Source organism: Danio rerio, chromosome 11, assembly GCF_049306965.1.
Source record: "Danio rerio strain Tuebingen ecotype United States chromosome 11, GRCz12tu, whole genome shotgun sequence".
Classification (NCBI taxonomy): domain Eukaryota; kingdom Metazoa; phylum Chordata; class Actinopteri; order Cypriniformes; family Danionidae; genus Danio; species Danio rerio.
The window spans coordinates 4,181,593-4,197,623 of NC_133186.1; the positions used below are offsets into that span (position 1 = coordinate 4,181,593).

Consider the following 16,031-nt stretch of genomic DNA (forward strand, 5'->3'; position numbering starts at 1 on the left):
TGCTGGTTTATGTCTGATTGTGCTTTATCATTTGTTTCAGAGGGGCTTTTTCTGAGGTGATGCTCGCTGAGGAGAAGAGGACGAGGAAACTGGTGGCCGTAAAGTGCATAGCCAAAAAAGCTCTGGAGGGAAAGGAGAACAGCATTGAAAATGAGATCGCCGTCCTCCACAAGTGAGTCATTCATACAGCTGTTCCACTTCACTTACAGATATACAGATGACACACACACACACACACACACACTGTTCGATGTAAAATACAGACTGTGGAATGTATTTTTAACAGAAATATTCTGTAGATAAAATTTTTGATTTGAAAAATGTTAAAAACAGTAGATTACTGGCATCCACAGCTGCCGGTATTTTTCAGTAAAATCAAGAAAAGAAAAAAAACAGCAAAGCTTTTTTTTGTGTGTCACCATTGTGGTGGATATTAGCATCTGTGTTCAAGTCCAGGATGGACTAAGAGTATTTGATGTTATGCTGCATCTTCTTTTGCTCAAAGTTAACTGTGTAGTTACTAACGCAGTAAAAATCTGTTTGCTAATTGCAATCACACATGTGTCAGGGTTCTGCCACTCTGGTCTTGGAAATTCTTGTTTTGGTGGCAGAGCTCTGACACTAGCTGTGTCTGGTCCTTTTTCTGTCTTTGTGTGCGCGCGCCGTCGTGAGTACGCAGAGTGTGCGCGCTCCCGCTTGATGCGGCCGCGTGGGCTCAGACGCGCGCGCTCTTGTACTCATGTTTGTGTTTTTGTCTGTCTGCATCATGGTGTTTCATTCCCAGCATCTGAGGCCCCGTTTACACTAGTGCGTTTTAGTTTTAAAACGGCGTTGTAGAATGAAAACGATCCGCGTCCACACTCGCGTTTTACCCAGCGTTTCTGAACAGCTCTCCGTCCACACCAAAACGCTGAAAACGCACATCACGTGACCACACACACACTCTCGGGCAAGCGCTCCAGCATTTCTACCCAGATGAGAGCTGTGCTTGTCGGACTGCTCATCAAGCATCTCCCGCTGGATCTAATCTCACTATATTTGCTAAACGTGATATTTCATTCATCTTGTTGTCTTTATCTAAAGACATAGGCCAATTCCCTGACTTTGATCATTGGAATCTATTAAGTTACTTGTTCACGGGTAAAATGTTTTGGTTAAGCGCAAAGATAAGTTAATGATTAATCCAGGTACATTGACTGATCGCTTGCCTTTATTTCCTACAATGTTTAAAACTTATTGTATGTTATACTTTTAAAATTATCGATTATTAAAAACTGATATTCAGCAAAAGAGAGGGTGCGTTTCGTATTTTCACTGAAATTGAAAGGAGGCAGTTGTTATCGGCTCCGTTTTGTTATAAATATCCACACAGTGAAGATGACGCTCATATATGCAGCACGACGCTTCAACATTTCTGCTGTCTAAGTTGCTAATATTAAAATGAAAATAGGCAGTTCCTTAAATCATGTTTACATTTTATTGTTGAGAAAGTGAAACAACGTAGCCAAGGTGATGTGAATGAAGTTATAAAGTACACTGTTCCCTTTGAAGATTTACCCGTGTCCTCGGTATGTTTTCCATATCAAACTGAGAAGGGGGAGACTGCAGCCTTGATCAAACTTGCGAAGTCTTAACTTACAAGAAGAGGATGCGAGACTGAACTGTGTGTGGGCTACTTAATATTGAGGAAAAGCTCCAATCAGAGAGGCGAACGTCGGCAGCCCCGCCTCCGTTTTCAGATGTCTCCGTCTTTCCCCATCCACACTGAGACGGAGCAGCAGCGTTTCAGAATGAAAACGGCCTCTCCAGCGTTTTCAAAAAGCTCCGTTTTCGGCGCTCGAGAACTCCGGCGTAGTGTGGACGGATGGCGTAACCGTAGCAAAACTTATGCGTTTTCAAACTAAAACGCACTAGTGTAAACGGGGCCTGAATCTAGTTGGTTTTGGTTTTGGCTGGCGCTGGGATGAAGCATGCACGCTGCGTGTGTGAGCGCACGGTGAGTTTTCAGTCATCCTGTGCACGTGTCTTGCGTCTGTTGTCAAAGCACGTGGCTACATGTTTACATTGTGGTCACGTGCTTTTGTCGTGTGCTTCAGTCTTGTGCTTGTCTTGTCTTGAACATCCGGTTAATGAGTTCTCTCATTGGCTGCATGTTCTTGTCCTGTTTTATGTGAGCGCATGGCTTGTCTTGTCTCTGTCATGCGCTCTCCCGTCTATTGTCTAGTCCCACCCTCCTTGTTAACTCATTATTAGTTTGTCATGTTCACCTGTTTGTCAATTTACTTTTGCTTTAAAATCCCCTCATGTTTTCAGTCCTGTGCCAGTTCGTTGTCTACACTCCCCCTGTGTTCCTGCTCCAGTCTTGCCTTGTCTTGCCAGCCCAGCCTTGTTTGTGTGTTTTGTTAATGTTTTCCCCCTCGGGGTAGTTTTGTTTTGCCTTTTATTTTTATTTTATTATTAATAAATACCCATTATTTCTTTGCATTTGAGTCCTCGCTCCTTTTCCCCTCACCTGAACGTAACAACATGAGCACATTAATGCATCTAATGACTTGACATTTTTGTGCACTAAGCTACGATTTTGTGAACTGAACATTGTATCAGTTCATGAAATACGGTTATATTCCGTTTATTTAAACAGTTCTATAAAACAGTTCTTCTGTATTTTTTATCAAAAAATTCTGGCAACCACAGCTTCTGGTATGTTTCCTTAAATTTTACAGATATTTTACACTATAAAGGCTCGTACACACCGGGACACTTTCGTTTGCGTTTATCGTCAGCGTTTTACGAGACTTTTTTTGTATTCAAACCCAATCGATTTTCACTGCCGTCGAGCAGATGACTTTATTAATCAGTGATTTGAGTCAGTGCAGAGATGTATGGATGCAGTCCTCCAAGCTCAGGATGGAGTCAGACACAATATTCATTCTGTCTCCACTGCAGCAGGACTTTATATTCTATACTGGACATTATTTCTGTTCAGTGATGAGACTTTAGTCTGAGCAAACTCAGACTTTACTGTCCTAATGAAATAATTAAAAGTCAAGGCATGATCATATTTTATTTTGGTCAAATAAGTGTAATCTAGGGGCCTTTGCATTAAATATATATCACTTCTGATAGCAAATGATCATCTAGAAATCTAAAACTTGGATAGGTGACAAGACTTTTGTCAGTAAGTGTAGATTTTATTATTATTATTATTATTATTTATAGATTTTTTTTTTTTCATTTTTAAAATGTGAGAGAAAGGGTTGCCAAGTAGTGTCAGATTTTTCAGTATTACCACAAACTGTTTACCTAAACTGTTTAATCTGTATAGACTGCATCATAGAAAATTTGTGACTAAATTTATGACTATATATAAAAAAAAAGAGAGAAATACTTTTAAATTGTATAGTAATCAAAATCTAAAGAACAAAAAGTGCCGTTAAACAAGTATGTTTTGGTTGTTTTCCTATCAGTTCACTTTGAAAAAAAACCCAAAATGTACAAATTGACAGGTGTAAAAACCAAACCAAACACAACCGGCGTAGCGTGTTTGCCTTAAACCGCTGGAATCATGAAGCTCTGTGGGAATGACTGAAGCCGGAGCGGCCGACTCTATTTTTAGTGTCTGGGTTGCCCGGGTTACCACAGGCAAAGAGGCACAGCGTTCGTTCACAGAGAGATTTTGAGGCGACGTGTGAATGAGGGAGAACTGCTGCAAACTCAACAAATGCTGCTGGAGCCAGGGAAACTGCCTTTGACTTCAACTAGGGGTTTTAAAACATTTACCGCACCCTCATTTATGCATTTAAATCAGCTCCTAATGATCTGCCCTACTTAGACAGGTTTCAGTGTTCTAGGGTATGCAGTAACATGATGTTGCCTTCTAAGGTGGAAAATCACATCTATTCTTTATGGAGAACCATATACAGTTGATGTCAGAATTATAAGCCCTCTTGTTTATTTTTCTCCCAATTTCTGTTTAACGGAGAGCAGATTTTTTTCAACACATTTCTAAATAAAATAGTTTTAATAACTCATTTCTAATAACTGATTTATTTTATCTTTGCCATGATGACAGTTAATAATATTTGACTAGATATTTTTCAAGACACTTCTATAACGCTTTCTTTGCCATTCCAGATGACTTTATTAACCAGTTAAACTCCGCAGACCCGGTACCGGGTCCTTGACGTCATCGACTTTCACTTTAAGATTTAAAGGGCTAGCATTGCACCAGACCCCATTAAGTGGTTTCGTTTGAAAGAGTAAAATCTATATTTTATGCTCATATGCATCACTTTGGTTTTTATTCTACTATACAACAGTTATTTACACTTAAATGCACAGTATTTTGGATACCCGAGCTATAGGTATTTTACATTGGTTCATTTTCATATTTTCATATGACACATGTACAAGTTATAGCTCAAATGAAAGCTCTTGCCGGTGTTCATACAGCTCTAGCATTCTTTTTACTGAATTATATTCACATATCAAACAGTTGCCGAATGAATCACGGTGTTCTCATGGCGCAGAAGTGAAAACAAAACATTTATGATCAATAAGCAGCCCCAGATAGCACAGACAGCTGTCATCTCTTACCTTATGCTGTGTGCTTCAGGGCCATTTCTCCTCTGTTTTTGAGGTGATGTGCATACGTAATCCTTTTATATGTCTGACGTGGTCTAAACACAGTGAATTATGTTTGATCAAACAAAAGAATAGTGAAATATGAAAACAATGATCGCTCCCTGTGGCTTGTACAGCACCTCTCATCAGTTGGAATACAATAACTTTTGCATAGATTATGGTGGAGACATTTTTCTTATTTCCTATGATTACAGACATGTGCAGGAACCACCAAAATTAATTACAGCACCCTAGACCACACACAACCTAAAAGGTGCACTTTCAAATTTGAGTTTATAAACATTTTTTCTGTTAAGTGTCAAGACTTTCGTCTAAGGAAAGTCAGACTTTATTGTCCTAATTAAACAATAATAATAAATCAAGGCATGATCATATTTTATTTTGGTCAAATAAGTGTAATCTAGAGGCCTTTGCCTTTCATATAAACCCCTTCTGATACCAATTGATCAACTACAAGTCAGGTTATTATTTGCTGTTCCTAAAACTTGGATAGGCGAAAAGACTTTTGTCAGGGAGTGTACTTAGTATGCCAGTAATTAGTTTTGGAACAGACCTACAATCTCTACTCTTTCTCAGATGTTCTTGTGGCACAAGCATATAGCCCTAAATAGGGCTGACATAGCAATATTTTGCATTTCTGATATGGGGCGAAGCAGTGGCGCAGTAGGTAGTGCTGTCGCCTCACAGCAAGAAGGTCGCTGGTTCGAACCTCGGCTCAGTTGGTGTTTCTGTGTGGAGTTTGCATGTTCTCCATGCGTTTGCGTGGGTTTCCTCCGGGTGCTCGGGTTTCCCCCACAGTCCAAAGACATGCGGTACAGGTGAAATGGGTAGGCTAAATTGTCCGTAGTGTATGAGTGTGAACGAGAGTGTATGAGTGTTTCCCGGTCATGGATTTTTGGTGGACTCTAACAATATTGAGGTACAAATATCTATATTGAGGACGATATAGTCCTCATTTTATAAACACAATTAATCTTTTGTAAAAGTAGCAAACATTATAATTTATTGTGCCCAATTTTTGTTTAAATTTGCTTTAATCTTAGGCTTTAAAAAACACAAGTAAAAAATCAAGAACACTATTATAGATTATGGCTCAAATTCACAATGACTCCACAAATTATGTGTACTGAACTGTGATTTCTGGTGAATTATAATCTCAGCATGACTTTATATAATACATTGTGCTGGCCTAGCTCAAAATATAGGCTTTTTCCCTGCATTCAAAGCAGTTTTCCAGTCTCGTCGTGCAGGACGGGCCCCTGGTCTCTGCCACCCGCAGAGCTGATACAGTACAGCAGGATTCTGATGTCAGCGTTGTGTAAGGCAGCCAGATTATGTTGCTATAATTCTGACAGGCCTCCTCAAGGAAAGACATGACCTTACTGCACACACCAGAGCGCAAGGCATTCTGGGACGACCTCAGGGTCAAGTTCATATCTGCCGTCAGCAAAAGCTCTTTGAAGCAGGGCTAATGTAGTTCTGGTTTTATGTTTTGTATCACCAAATTGAAAGTAATACTATTGAAATAATTTAAAGTGTTAATGTAATAATAATTTAAAGTGGTAATTCTGCATTTATGATTTAGTTTAAAACAATTCAGTAAATTGTGTTTCCTCTTCGTCTGGTGTCTGTTTTTTTTTACAAATCGAAGCTGAACTCGATAGACAGTATGTCTTATTTATTAATACGGTAGCACTTTAGTTTAAATATAATTGATGCTAAAATTGTTAGTCCTTCTTTGAATTTTTTTCTTGTTTTTCAAATATTTCCCAAATGAGAGCAAGGAATTTTTCTAAGTATTTCCTATAATGTTATTTCTTCTAAGGAAGGTCTTATTTGTTTTATTTCAGCTAGAATAAAAGCAGGTTTATTAAAAAAAACAAACTGTATAGAAGTGTCCTGAAAAATATCTAGTCAAATATTATTTACTGTCATCATGGCAAAGATAAAATAAATCCGTTATAAGAGATGAGTTATTAAAACTATTGGGCCGTATCATACACCCTGCGTAGTGTGGCGCAAGGGGCGGCGCAATAACCTTTTGGTAGTTTCAGCTTGGCGCAAGAGTGGTTTTGAGGTGTTGCGCTACGCTGTTTAAATAGCAAATGCATTAGCGCTTATTTGTGCGCCCATAGGCGTTCTGGTCTAAAAAGGAAGGCGTTCTGAGGCGGACCGCTGGCGCGTTGCTATTTTGAGAAACTAAAATAGATTTTTTCATTAGACCAAAACTAACCCAGTCTAAACTCCAGCGCAGAGTTGCACCTCGCTTACGCACTGCTTAATACGCACAAGAGAGCAATAGGCAAATATCTTTACATATGAAAAAATGTAAATATTAAGGATATGTATAGGATTTAATAAGAATATATATAGAATATAAATATAAAGGATTAAAATATTACAAAACATATTATTTTCTAGCCTACATAAATATGAAAAATCACTGCTTTCATGTCTTCTTCATCTCGGGAGGCTTTTTCAGTTCATTCATAACAATTTGCTTTTGTATAATGTTATTATTATTAGCAGTATTATTTATTATATCCATATTTATATTTGTTTTATTAAAAACAAGCTCAGATTTGCCCACCTGTCAGGTTTTAGACCATATGGGGCACAGCATGTGTTTTAGGATATAACTCAGGTTTTTGAGTTCATTTTGTTATTATTATTCATTTATTCGTTTGCTGGAAATTAGAACTGAATTTAGAAATAGTTTTGAAATGAATATTTGCGCTTAACAAACAAAAGTATTTATTTATAGACTAATTGATGTCTGTGCGTAAAGGTTTCCCTATCCAAGAGCGAAAGTGAAAGTGATCCATTATTTCTCATTCTCACGCAGTAGATGCTCTGTTTAACAGTTTTCTGTTAAAAAACTGTCAACTGTTAACTGTTTGCTTGTGAAATGCTCATTTTTTCCACTTAGACTTACTTTGCGTCCTGTAAATAGTGAATGCGCTCTTGCCTCGACGCAGCTGGCTCTTAAAGGGAATGGGAGATGAGACTCTAATTGGTTTATTCTCAAAACACACCTATAACTCATTAAGAAAATAAACTCAACCCTTTTAGACCATGCGCCACGGCGCAAAGCAATTTTTCCCATCCGTAAATTAGCAAAAACGCGTCCTGACTCACCCTGAAAGCGTTTGCGCCCTGCGTTTTGCGCATGGACCATCAAAATAGAGCCCATTATGTTTAGAAATGTGTTGAAAAAATCTGCTCTTCGTTAAACAGAAATTGGGTACAAAAATAAACAGGGCGGCTAATAATTCTGACTTCAACTGTATATCTAGTGCTTTTTGGAGGTTTGAATGAACAGAAATCATACATGTTGTGTACCTGTAATGAACGCTGGTAACCTTGTTTTGGAGTTCTGCCATCTCTGACTGCCCACAGCTGTGTGCGGGTGGAGCTGTGGTGTGTTTGTGTGTAGTTTGTAAGCCAAGGCCAGCGGTGAGCCTGAAAGAGAGGAGGTGTAGGGTAGTGGGTGAGCGTTTATGATGCTGACTGAGAGAAAGAAAGACGGTGACTCATTCAGGTGTCGTGTCACGTCGCGTTGAAAACAGGGAGGTGTGTGTGTGGGATTCCACTGTTTGGCTCAATTAAATCCCCCCCCCCCCCCACACATACACATTCACTGTAAGCCAATGAATTTCAGCAGGAGGGGGCAGTGCATGAAGGCCAAGGGGTCATGAGGAATAGGTGTGACAGTATATATTGTATGTGGTCTTCTTTATTAAGCACCAATTAATAGAAAATCCTGCAGTTTAATCTGAATGAACTGGAGGCCGTGTGGGAGGGGAGTACAGTGTGTTCAGTGTGTCACGAGCTGCGTCCTCATTCTCCTACGCAGCGTTCACTGCACTAATCAGGCCATTTGTAAAAGTTTATACTTCACATGACATGATTGGTTCGTACGGAGTTCGCTCTGACGTCATTGGATAGAAAGGAAAGTTGTTCCTATGGAACTGTATAAATGAAATTAAATGAAATAAACAAAATGAAATAATTAAATGAAATAAAATATAATATAAAGAACTAAATGATAAAATAAAAAAGGCAAAAAAATGAAATAAAATAATAAAATGTAATGAAATTAAATGATAAAATTAAATTAAATGATTAAAATGAAATTAAATGTAATGAAATGATAAAATACTGTGAAATTAAATGATTAAATGAAAAAAAATTAATTAAATTAAATCAAATCAATAATTAATTTAAATGATAAAATAAAATGTTTAATTGTAATGAATCAATCAAATGAAATGAAATAAAATGAAATTAAATTCTGAAATGAAATAAAATTAAATTAAATGATAAAATGAAATGAAATAAAATGAAATTAAATTATAAAATGAAATTAAATGATAAAATAAAACGATGAAGTGAATTGAATTGAAATAAAATAAAAATATGAAAAAATTAAATAACATAATATGAAAAATGTAATGACGTTAAAATAAAATTTAAATTTAAAATAACATAAAATAAAATGTAATCAAATGATAAATTAAATTAAATTAAATTAAATTAAAAATGAATTGAAATGAAATAAAATAATGAAATGAAATAAAATAATGAAATTAAATTAAATAAAATAATAAAATAAAATAAAATGAAATTATAAAAATGAAATAACAAGCTAAAATGAAATAATCAAATGAAATAAAGTTAAATAAGATATAACCAAGTGAAATAATATGAAATGCTAAAAAGAAATGAAATGCTAAAATAAAATCCAATAAAATGTTAGATACATGTAGGTAAATGTATATTATCCATTATTTAATTTCATTTTATTTCATTTTACGGTATATTATCATGTCCTGCAATTAAATAAATTTGTTTCGAAATATCAGCAATGACACGAAACCTTCAACTGACTTATCTTTCCTTTCAAGAGCTTTATATTTAAAGGTGAAATGTTTAAAGGTGCTGATGTTTACCAGTTCATTGCAATAAATGTGTTTAGTTGGATTCATTGATGGTTAAAGGTGCAGTGTTCTGAAGCATGTGTTGTTGTGCTGGTGTCTTCTCAGTCTAATAGTAATGACTAAAGTAAATGATCTAAATGTGTTTATGTATTTTTATATTTTGGGTAAGGCATAAAACTAAAAAATGTTCATCCAATTAAATAGAGTCGGGCCGACATCTCTTGTAATTCCGATTAGTAGGCCAAACTGTCTGTCAGCAAATGCAGATTTGAACAACTGCACAGCCATTTGTACGCAGCTCTGCGACCGCCGCGTTTACGAGAGAAGGGGCGAGAGTGCGCGATCGGTAAAAACTTGCTGAATCAATTTTTAAAAACCTGAATCAATATTGGAGTTATCTTTGCATGCAGGAGGAAGGATGACACAATGGCTAAAGGATTTCTCTTAGACGGGTAATGTTCTGCTTTAAAACTGTTTTAGCTTCACGCAAAGCTGATGTAACGTTAGATGATGTTGTTACAAATGGGTTATATCTTCACAGAAGTGTTGTTCAGCTACTAAAATCTTCCGATGACATATTGATAAGACTAGTTTCAGTTTCATAAGGGACCTTTTACAGCATCGATTATGTAGATTTTAATTAGTTTAACAACAAAACGTAAAGTAAAAGAAAACGTAAACAAACGTTAGTAGTAAGTAAATAGCACTATTCCGCCTAGTCTCTCCCTATATTGTTTACCATGCAACTCTAAATATTCACTCTGAAATAGCATGTCAGTTTGGCTTGCACGCCGCCGGACAAGCACTAGTCGCTTTTAACACATGAGAGAGAGTTCTTTTGCTGTGCTCGTGTTTAAGGAGGCGTGGCTCTAGACGGCAGGGGAGGGACTGTGATTTAGAGATTGATGCTAAGCTGTTAGCATTATGGAAGATCACCTACTGCACCTTTAGGCCCCGTTTACACTAGTGCGTTTTAGTTTTAAATCGGCGTTTTAGAATGAAAACGATCCGCGTCCACACTCGCGTTTTACCCAGCCTTTCTGAACTGCTCTCCGTCCACACCAAAACGCTGAAAACGCACATCACGTGACCACACAGACATTCTCGGGCAAGCGCTGCAACCCATCTACCCAGATGAGAGCTGTGCTAGTCGGACTTCTCATCAAGCATCTCCCGCTCGATCTAATCTCACTATATTTATTAAACGGGATATTTCATTCATCTTGTTGTCTTTATCTAACGACATATTCCCTGACTTTGGTCATTAGAATCTATTACTTGTTCTCAGGTAACGTGTTTTGGCTAAGCGCAAAGATAAGTTAATGATTAATGTAACCACGTAGCCTATTCTGTATATTGACTGATCGCTTGCCTTTATTTCCTATAATGTATAAATTTATTGTATGTTATACTTTTATAATGGCCATTATCGATTATTAAAACTGATATCCAGCAAAAGATAGGGTGTGTTTCGTATTTTCACTGAAATTGAAAGGAGGCAGTTGTTATTGGCTCCGTTTTGTTATAAATATCCACACAGTGAAGATGACGCTCATGCAGCACGGCGCCTTAACATTTCTGCTGTCTAAGTTGCTAATATTAAAATGAAAATAGGCAGTTCCTTAAATCATGTTTACATTTTATTGTTGAGAAAGTGAAACAACGTAGCCAGAGTGATGTGAATGAAGTTATAAAGTACACTGTTCCCTTTGAAGATTTACCCGTGTCCTCGGTATAGTCTGTTGTCCATATCAAACTGAGAAGAAGAGACTGCAGCCTTGATCAAATTTGCAAAGTCTGAACTTACAAGGAGAGAATGAAGGACTGAACTGTGTGTGTTGGGCTACTTAATATTGAGGAAAAGCCCCAATCAGAGAGGCGAATGTCTGCAGTCCCGCCTCCGTTTTCAGATGTCTCCGTTTTCCATCATCCACACTGAGACGGAGCAGCAGCGTTTCAGAATGAAAACGGCCTCTCCAGCATTTTCGAAACGCTCCGTTTTTGGCGCTCGAGAACTCCGGCGTAGTGTGGACGGATGGCGTAACCGTTGCAAAACTTATGCGTTTTCAAACTAAAACGCATTAGTGTAAACGGGGCCTTAAATTAACTGTTGATTATATTTGAATTTATAAAGAAATAAAAACTCAAAAATACTCATTTCAGTCTCAATCTACCTCCAGAACTGTTATCAATAAATAATTGATCATTAAAACTGTTAATTAATCAATTTAAACTATATATATTTAAATGTAAAATTATTTACTTATTTAGCTGTACATTTCATGAGATTGCATTTTCATTTTTAATTGTATTAAAATACGTGATGCGCAAACATGTAATATAATGATGAAGTCTTTCACCTCTCTTAATTAAAGGATATTTTGAAATCTCCAAGGAGCAGAAAATGAGTAAAAACAACACACTTCTGGAAGAGCTGAAGGCTGCTGAATAAATTAAAGCTGTACCGCTTTACTCCACAGTTTTGCGAGGTGTTTCTACCCGTTGCTACGAGTGTGTCTTTGTGCCAGCTGCTCTGCTAATGCCACATTATGTTGTTGTTGTGGGTAACATGTCTTACTGTGTATTTGTTAAAGGAGTGAGACACTTGATGACACCAAACGAGTCTGATTTTCCTCCCACTCTCTTTATTGCACGTAGATGTGGGACGACCTGTGATGTTAGCTGTGAATTATGGGAGTAACTTCTGTTACACTGTAAACAATCAGTGAAGTGTTTAACCCCTGTGTTTTGTTCATGTGGACTACCCTTTCATTATGTTTGGGTCTGTTTTTGCCCCATTGACTTCCATTATAACCACATTTTTGAAGTCTTGGCAGTATATAATTATGCGTTCATGATTGTTGGTGGTTTTCCCTGTTGGGAAGAGGTCAGATGTGTATATTTTAAGGCTGATCATCAGTTGGCAGCATTAACCCTTTGGATAAGCCTGTGCAAAAAAAAAAAAAAAAAGTTATAGCTTTTATATGCAGTTCTATGAAGTAAAACAGCAGATTATACACTAATGCTGCTTTCACACCAGACACGGAACGCGCGTCAAGCGCGAGTGATGCATGTTAAGTCAATGCAAATGCGCGAAAAGACATCGTGCGGCGCGATACGCTCGAAGGGCGCGACGCGAATGGCGCGATATGCGTGAATGCGCGTTTTACATGCTTAATGCACATTTTGAAAGTTTTGAAAAGTCTCGAGTTCGAAAAACAACTTCATTCGCGCCACGTTAACCAATCAGGAGCTTGCTCTTGTGGGGGTGTGATTGTGACGTATCGCCTGTTGTCAGTGTCCCAGGTGAAATCCTCCAGCCGACACCTACAAAAATTTCATCAAACTGGGCTTGGCTCAGTCAGACGCACCGCTGAAAGCCTCCATCATCCATCATCCAGGTTCAATTTATGGAAGAGTTTATGAACTTACAGAGCTGGATGCACCTCTGCCCTACTAAAAAAACAGCTTAAAACAGCCTAGGCTGGTTGGCTGGTTTTAGCTGGTCGACCAGGCTGGTTTTAGAGGGGTTTTGGCCATTTCCAGGCTGGTTTCCAGCCATTTCCAGCCTGGTTTTAGCTGTTCAGGCTGGGAGATGACCAGCTAAAACCAGTTTGACCAGCCTAGCCAGGCTGGAAGCCTAGCCAATACCAGCTATGTCCAGCTTAAACCAGGCTGGTCAAACTCCCTCTAAAACCAGGCTGGTCAACCAGCTAAAACCAGCCAACCAGCCTAGGCTGGTTTAAGCTGGAATTTTCAGCAGGGTGAAAGGGTCTAGTGGACTCAGACACGGCCCTAAACGTATCGACGCTGTTTTTCAGCTTTTATAAAGCACATAAACACTGTTATTTTCTTCATAAAATCCATGTTAGCCATTAAACAACAAAGCTATTCACCAGGCAAACAGAAGCCCTGCCCATCCTGCGTATCCGCGTCTGTTCTGAAGTGAATTTGATGCGCGAATGAATCGGATTGGATGTGCGAATGAAGCTGGGTTTGGTGCGTGAATGAAACGAGTAAACTCAAATGTTCACGTGGCAATTTATGCGCGAATAGCGTGATTTATCCGCGCGTACCGCATCTGGTGTGAACACAGTATAAAAAACGGTGAGTTCTTTATTTAACCCAATGGTTTAGTTAAACATATTTGGTGCTTTGTTGGGTTATTTTTTAACCTTTATTAGGTTATTTATTAATAACTCAACTCTAGCCCAAAACTAACCCAATGGCCAATAAAATTTAGCCCAAAACTAGCCCAATGTTCAATTAAAATTAGCCCAATGTTCAATCAAATCTAGCCTAAAAGTAACCCAATGGCCAATCAAATTTAGCCCAAAACTAGCCCAATGTTCAATCAAAACTAGCCAAATGGCTAGTCAAATCTAGCTCAATGTTCAATCAAATCTAGCCTAACTCAATGGCCAATCAAATTTAGCCCAAAATTAACCAATTGGCCAATCACATGTAGCCCAATGGGCAATCAAAATTAGCTCAAAGTTTTCAGGTTTGCTTTTTGGCCAGGATTTTGAGTTTCGGCCCAGAATTTTCATTTTGGTGCATCTCTAATTTTCATGACAAATAAAACAATGTGCACATCTCACTCAGTTTTTACTGTGTATATAAATTATTGGTAGAGCAGCCTTATTTGTAGCAAACCATAATTTGAAATGCATTTAGACATGTAAGAAAAAGTAAATGGTCAATAGGAAACCTGATTCCAGATGCAGTGGTTAATATTGATGAAGCATTTGTGGGTCAGTTTAGCGGTCGTAGAGATTGGTCTGAACGAGGAGAGATCTGGTTTCAGATCAGCTCTCAGAGACAGACTGATTAAAGCTGTTAGTTTGAGCTGTGAAGCTGCAGTCACACAAACACTAATTATAACACTCGTTCACACTTTTGGCTTATCGCAAACCAATTTGCATATAACACTCTTGGTTCTGTGCCTTTGAGGAGTATTTTAGGTGTAACACAAATATAGTCAACCTTGCTTGAAACTTTATGGTAATTTCCACAGAAATGCATGCTGTTCAGAAACAGGCAGAGTTGCCAGAGTTTCACCACAAAACTAACACAATGGCCAATCAAATCTAGCCCAATACTAGCTCAACCAAAACTACCCGCAAACTGGTCAAGTTTTCAATCAAAACTAGCCCAAAACTAAGCAAATGGTCAATAAAATCTAGCTCAAACCAGCCTAATGACCGTTTAAAACTAACCCAAATCTAGCCCAATGTTCAAACAAAACTAGCCCAAAGTTCAATCAAAACTAGCCCATAACTACCCCAATGGCCATATAAAACTAGTCCAAAACTAGCCCAATGTTCAATCAAAACTAGCCCAATGTTCAATCCAAACTGGCACAAAACTAGCCCAATGTTTAATCAAAACCTGCCCAATGGCTAATCAAAACTAGCACAATGTTCAATCAGAACTAGCCCAAAACTAACTCAATGGCCAATCAAAACTAGCCTTAAACTAGCCCAACTCCCTTTTAAAACTAGCACAACGTTTAATCAAAACTAGCCCAAAACTAACCCAATGGCCAATCAAAACTAGCCCAAAACTAGCCCAAAATACCCATTTAAAGCTTAATGCCCATTTAAAACTAGCCGAATGTTCAATAAAAACTAGCCCAATGGCTAATCAAAGCTAGCCCAAAGGCTAATCAAAACTAGCCCAAAGTTCAATCAAAACTAGCCCAAAACTTACCCAATGGCCAATCAAAACTAGCCTAAAACTAGCCCAACTCCTATTTAAAACTAGCCCGAAACTAGCCCAAAATTCCCATCTAAAACTAGCTCAATGCCCATTTAAAACTAGCCCAATGTTTAATCAAAACTAGCCCAATGGCTAATCAAAACTAGCCCAAAGGTCAATCCAAGCTAGCTAAAAACTCAATGGCCAATCAAATCTAGCCCATAGCATTTAAAACTAGCCAAATGTTTGTTAAAAATTAGCCCAATGGCTAATCAAAACTAGCCCAATGGCTAATCAAAACTTGCCCAATGCTCAATCAAAACTAGACCAAAACGAACCCAATTGTCACAAGTAAATAATGTTCAGGTGAATCCAAGTGCGAGTGAACCAAATAATATTTATTGACACAGTCAAAACAAAAGCAAGGAATGAGTGCGGTGCTACAAATAGGAGAAACAGGGCAGAAATCAGGCAGGAAACAGGGTCCAGTAAAAAGCTCCTCAGGTCCTGAGCACAGACAAGATAGCACCATAAGCACACGTAACGAACTGACAATGAACACTGAACACGTAGCACATATATAGGCACGATAATGAGTATCAGCTGGCGAACAATCAGTCCAACTGAGTGCCGTCATGACACGTGACCAAAACAAATACACGTGGGCCACAAAAACAAAACAAACCCACATGATCAAACAGACACTCCGGAAGAGCGCACAAACCTGCAACCGTGACATTAATAGCC

The 16,031-nt window shown here is 38.0% G+C and overlaps 1 protein-coding gene across 2 annotated transcripts in view; it reads left to right on the forward strand.

Moving 5' to 3' along the window:
- Positions 1–16,031, forward strand: part of camk1b (calcium/calmodulin-dependent protein kinase Ib) — a 104,738-nt gene that overhangs the window by 59,076 nt on the left and 29,631 nt on the right. For both annotated transcript variants that reach the window (XM_001333889.7, XM_021479696.3), the window contains one exon: positions 41–172. In XM_001333889.7, coding sequence (XP_001333925.1) covers positions 41–172 — 132 coding nt within the window. The remainder of the gene's footprint in view (positions 1–40; positions 173–16,031) is intronic.